This window comes from Cebus imitator, unplaced genomic scaffold, assembly GCF_001604975.1.
Source record: "Cebus imitator isolate Cc_AM_T3 unplaced genomic scaffold, Cebus_imitator-1.0 Scaffold188, whole genome shotgun sequence".
NCBI classification, from domain to species: Eukaryota; Metazoa; Chordata; class Mammalia; order Primates; family Cebidae; genus Cebus; species Cebus imitator.
In genome coordinates, this window is record NW_016107503.1 from 5,934,119 (window position 1) to 5,939,892 (window position 5,774).

Genomic DNA, 5,774 nt, shown 5'->3' on the forward strand with positions numbered 1-5,774 from the left:
GGTTCAGGCAATTCTCCTGCCTCAGCCTCCTGAGTAGCTGGGACTACAGGCACGCGCCACCATGCCCAGCTAATTTTTTGTATTTTTAGTAGAGACGGGGTTTCACCATGTTGACCGAGATGGTCTCGATCTCTTGACCTCGTGATCCACCCGCCTCGGCCTCCCAAAGTGCTGGGATTACAGGCGTGAGCCACCGTGCCCGGCCAATTTCTTTCTCTTTTTTTGAGATGGAGTCTGGCTCTGTCACCCAGGCTGGAGTGTAGTGGTGCAATCTTGGCTCACTGCAACCACCATCTCCTGGATTCAAGTGATTCTCCTGCCTTAGCCTTCCAAGTAGCTAGGATTTTAGGCATGCACTACTATGTCCAACTAATGTTTTTGTATTTTTCATAGAGATGGCATTTCACCATGTTGGCCAGGCCAGTCTCAAACTCTTGATTCCAAATGATCCACTCACTTGGCCTCACAAAGTGCTGGGATTACAGATATGAGCCACTGCACCCGGCCAATTTCTTTTTAATTGTTACTTAACCTAACCCTCTTAGATGTAGAGGTCACTCACCAGCCTGTCCTCTGACTCAAACATGGAGTAATCAATGGTGAAATCTGCACCAAAGTCATCTGCAGAGGAGAAAGAAAATCAGCAGTCATAAAAGAAAAAGGTAACTCTAGATCTGGAAAAGAAAAGGGAATAAGGCCGGGCGCGGTGGCTCACACCTATAATCCCAGCACTTTGGGAGGCCGAGGCGGGTGGATCACGAGGTCAAGAGATCGAGACCATCCTGGTCAACAAGGTGAAATCCCGTCTCTACTAAAAATACAAAAATTAGCTGGGTGTGGCAGTGCAGGCCTGTAGTCCCAGCTACTCGGGAGGCTGAGGCAGGAGGAGGCGGAGGTTGCGGTGAGCCAAGATCGAGCCATTGCACACCAGCCTGGGTAACGGGTGAAACTCACTCTCAAAAAAAAAAAAAAAAAAAGAAAAGGGAAGAAATTGCTCAGAATAGTTTAACTTACTCAAGTTGTAAAACTGATTGGTATAATCCAATTTTATTTAGCTGTAATGTTAAAGACAGTTGTGAATATGTATGCATTTATATTTTGAATCTAAGTATATCTAAAATAACTTAAAATTTGAAAATTTTTCAGACCCCTGAGAATCAAGGTCTCACTCTATTACCAGTACAGTTGGTTCAATCATAGCTCACTGCCACCTCCAACTCCTAAGCTCAAGTGATCCTCCTGCCTCAGCCTCTTGGGACTACATCCATGGGCCACCATGCTCAGCTAATTAATTTTTTTTTTTTTTTTCTGTAAAGACAGGGTATGATATCTCTACTTGATACCCAGGCTAGTCTTGAACTCCTAGGCTCAAGCAATCCTCCTATCTAAAAATCACTATCTGGATAAATAACAAAATGAGTCCTTTTTTTTTCTTTTTTAGATGGAGTCTCACTCTGTCGCCCAGGGTGGAGTGCACTGGCGTGATCTTGGCTCACCACAACTTTCTCCTCCCCAGTTCAGGTAATTCTCCCACCTCAGCCTCCTGAATAGCTGGGACTACAGGCAGGCACCACCACGCCCAGCTAATTTTTGTATCTTTAGTAGATACAAAAATTGTGTCTACTAAATGTTGGCCAGGCAGGTCTCAAACCTCAGGTGATCCACCTGCCTCAGCCTCTCAAATGCTGGGATTACAGGTGTGAGTCACCGTGCCCAGGCCATCGTGAATTTTCATAGGTTTTGTTCATAGCCAGATTTCTCTCTGACCCCGTAGCTCTGCTGCAAAGTGAAGAGCAGTCTCAGAACTAAATATTCTGAAGCCTTTCTCTAGTCAGCTAAGGGGAAGCGTCTTTCATGGACTCACCATAAATGGGGGTGACTGTAAAATAATAGGCCACCTGATAATATTCATCCTCTTCCAGTCTTTCTTCATCCTCATATTCTTGTCCTATGGGGACAAGGACTACAGGTCAAGGGACATCTGGAACACCTTACCCACAGAAGGACACCTGGAGTTGACCTCAGTTCTCCCAGCTTTCTTGCTTTCTTTCTGCCTCCCCTCCAGTGGTCAGACTCCCTGCCTGCCTGTGCACCTCTGCGCCCCTCTCAGTCTTCTGGGCTCCATATCTGTAATGAGGCCTGTTACTCTATGCCCTTTCAATCCAGAAACTCCTAAAACAGAAAACAGTCCCCTTCACACACTATACACCCAAAGGGAGAACCAAACCTAAAGAAGGTGGGAAGAGTAGAGACCAGGAATCAGACACACCAAATCTTCTATTTAATATGCTCCAGATCTTATTGTATTTGTGAGAGGTCGTTTCTTAACGGTGTCTCTTGCAAATAACTAACACACACCCTTAGGCTTTGGATTTGAGATTTGGTTCCAGCAACACTGCTAACAGAATAACCCTGAACAATCTACTTAACATCCGCTTTCTTAAAATGAGTCAGCTGGACTAAATGACCCATCTCCGTTAGTTTTTCTTCCCTTCCAGAACTAAAAATATGTGGCTTTGATATGACTGGATCAAGAACTCCAGGCCTCCTGCTAAACACTTCCCTGAGCTCCCTGAATGCTTTCCCTTCAACTCCAAGCTAATGACACAGGAATCTAGAGGAAAAGGAAACAGTGAGACACACCTGGCAGACAGGGAACAAAGGAGGGAAGGAGCCAAGCTACTCTTGGGACCCTGTCCCTGAAGACAGCCAGTTTTCCACTCTCCTAAAGGTCACCCACTTGTGTGTCTTTACTAACAGCAGGTTTTTTCTACAATTCTCTCGGAAAGGAGGTTCCCTAGCTATTAGTTTCAGACTGTGACACCTTCTAGGAATCTCTCCTTCACCCTTGCTTTAGCCCCTCTCATCTTGTTCAACTTCCGTGGTGATGGAGAACTGAGTTCAGTGTTGCTAGGGCCTGCTTGTGTCTGGAGCTCCATCCTCCTTCTGTGATGGGACTCTGCTCTCCTTCCCCTTTCCTGGCTCTGCCTTCCAGATCTCCATTCTGCCCTCCACACCGGACCTTAGCACAATGAGAAAACTCTATCACTCCCCATTGAAATGCATCTCTCACCCACAGCTCATTTTTTTTTTTTCTCCCACCCCATTTATGGTAGAGGATCTGGCACAAAAGCTCAGAGAGAGAAGTGGACTTACCCAGGATAAGTGGCACAGCAAGGATGGCTACAAAGAGGACATCCATTCTGGATTCTGAACTATTGCTGTGAAAGTAAAAAAGGAAATTACAGAGTTTCCCACCAAACTTACCCCGCCTCCCCCCTCCTCCTCCAAGGCTGAAGCGACTCTTCTCCTCCCAGGGGGCAGAACTCCCCGCCTACTGGCTGGCTGACTGCATCTCCAGTTACTGCTGGTCCCCAGCCAGAGCGCCCAGATTGACAGGCAAAAGTGGGTTTTGATGCAAACATGTTTATGGAGCTCCCCCTGCCCTAGATTAGATCCACTCAGGACTCCCACTGCCACTACTAAGAAAAATAAAAAACAAGCCTACCGAGGAGTTTCCCCTCTCCCCCTTTTCCTTCCTTCCTCCAAGGCCTCATAAAAAGCTCACCCTCCCTCTCACTGTCCCTGACTTACCACCACTACCTAGAGTTGCCTTTCTCTCTGAGGCGTCCTCACAGTCTCTTTTCATGACAGTGGAAATGTTCTGAGGAAGGGGTGAGCATTTTTCTAGACTGGAAAGAGTCCGTTTCTTCTGTCTGTTTCGAGCTATGGAGTACAGGAACAATATTTACCCATCATTGTCTGACTTAAAGCACCTGCTGCGTGGCTGCAGATAAAAGTCTCTCAGCCACGGTCAGTTATTTCCTCTCTGGTAATACTGACCTCACCTCACCTCTTTCTCAACTTCCAGGATGCAGGATGGAAGAAGGGAGAAAGCAGATAGTCTCTTTCCCTGCTACAATTGCCACACCCTCCTTCCCACATTCTGTCACTTGGTGTATTCCTTTCATTCCGTCCTACAGGAGAAGAGTTTGTTTGTTTTGTTTTTACCAGAAAATAAACACCAACTTTATTAATATAATAGCAACAGAAAGGGTTTCCAATTTCTCAGAAGGAAAATAACATAACACCAGCACAAGTGTTTAAAGAGTAAATGCCGGGCCAGGCATGGTGGCTCACACCTGTAATCCAAGCGCTTTGGAGGCCAAGGCGGGCGGATCACCTGAGGTCGGGAGTTTAAGAGCAGCCTGACCAACATGGTGAAATCCCATCTTTTCAAAATAAAAAAAAGAGGAAGTGCCTACATTTCTTGTGCTGGTAGCTTCCCACCACGCACCGAAGGTTCCTCAAGGACAGCTGCCACCAGAGCTGCTGCAAGAACATGTTTTTCACTGGGCGTAGCTTCACAGTCAACTCCTCAAGCAGAAGACTAAAATATTATTTCTTTTTAGAAGATCTTGGTTGCGGGAGAACATATCAATATGGAGAAAAGATCTTTGCTTCTAACATTCAAGAAACACCATTAACGAATCTATCAATGTTTCTCCCATACAGTGTGCTAGGGTGCCCTGTGCAGAATCCTTTTCCATCCACGCCACATGTCTGGGTGAGAGGAGAGTGGCAAGCTGCCAGTACACTAGCAGGCACTCCCGGTGATGCTCTGGGCTCTGCTCCCTTGCTGCTGGTAGTAGTAGGGATCTTTTCTGGCAGCTGCAGCAGCTTGATGTGTGGGGAAGAAAGGGGCCACCCCCCAGTCACCTTTTCTCGAAGCCATATTTTTTGCGTTCATAGAAGAGATCTGTCTTAGAGCTCCCCAAATTAACAATCTTTGGGCAGCCATCCCTATCCTTCTCCTGGATGGTACACTCCTTACAATAATAGGTATCAGAGACCCCAGGGCCTCCACAGATCACACAGCGTCCCTGGTAAGATCCATAGTTACACTCATCACATGCGCATCAGAGTGCAGGGACACACAGGGGAGTCACAAATCACACACTTGCCATCACATTTTTCACACAGTCTTCCGATGGCAACACCAGCCTGCTTGTGGCAAAAGATCAAATCAGGATGATGTTTAGCCATAGTTCCCAAGGAAACCCAGGAGTAGAGTATTTATCCTTTTCTCTGCTTTTATGCTTCCCATTTTCATTCAATTCAGAAACAGCAACATATGTGCTAGGCACAGTGTGCTTGGCCTAGTCTGACAGGCAATACAGAGCTTACAGGCAAGGGAATAAGAAGACAGTTTTGTTTTGTTTTTAAGAGAAGTTAATAAGTATCTGCTCAACATTTATTATGAGTCAGGCACTATGCAAGTGCCCATGAACAAGATAGGTTTAGAGGCTGCTCTCAATGGTCAGAAGATGCTGCGGTGACAGCTCAATGAAGAGATGAGGCCGGGTGCGGTGGCTCATGCCTGTAATCCCAGCACTTTGGGAGGCCAAGGCAGGCGGATCACCTGAGGTCAGGAGTTTGAGACCAGCCTGGCCAACATGGTGAAACCTCATCTCTACGAAAAATACAAAAAATACCCGGGTGTGGTGGCAGGCACCTGTAATCTCAGCTACTAGAGAGGCTGAGGCAGGAGAATCACTTGAACCTGGGAGGTGGAGGTTGTAGTGATCTGAGATTGTACCACTGCACTCCACCCTGGGTGACAGAGTGAGACTTCCATCTCAAAAAAAAAAACCATGAGGCCGGGCGCGGTGGCTCAAGCCTGTAATCCCAGCACTTTGGGAGGCCGAGGTGGGTGGATCACAAGGTCAAGAGATCGAGACCATCCTGGTCAACATGGTGAAACCCCGTCTCTA

At 46.9% G+C, this 5,774-nt stretch overlaps 1 protein-coding gene and 1 pseudogene across 6 annotated transcripts in view; both read right to left on the minus strand.

Moving 5' to 3' along the window:
• CUNH1orf54 (chromosome unknown C1orf54 homolog) overlaps positions 1-3,739 on the minus strand; it is a 9,568-nt gene extending 5,829 nt beyond the window's left edge. Inside the window, exons 1-4 of one of the 5 annotated variants that reach the window (XM_017546391.2) lie at positions 3,595-3,737; positions 3,157-3,221; positions 1,865-1,948; positions 563-621 (exon numbers count right to left, since the gene is read on the minus strand). In XM_017546391.2, coding sequence (XP_017401880.1) covers positions 563-621; positions 1,865-1,948; positions 3,157-3,202 — 189 coding nt within the window. In that variant the 5' untranslated portion in view covers positions 3,203-3,221; positions 3,595-3,737. Of the gene's footprint in view, positions 1-562; positions 622-1,864; positions 1,949-3,156; positions 3,310-3,338; positions 3,485-3,594 lie in introns of those variants that run through there. The other 4 variants (XM_037744930.1, XM_017546388.2, XM_037744929.1 and 1 more) reach the window with 4 other exon arrangements.
• Positions 3,740-4,188: 449 nt separating this feature from the next.
• On the minus strand, positions 4,189-5,362 carry LOC108316485 (annotated as a pseudogene). The gene has a single exon (XR_001830349.2). The product of XR_001830349.2 is annotated as a PHD finger-like domain-containing protein 5A (transcript).
• Positions 5,363-5,774: the final 412 nt, after the last annotated feature.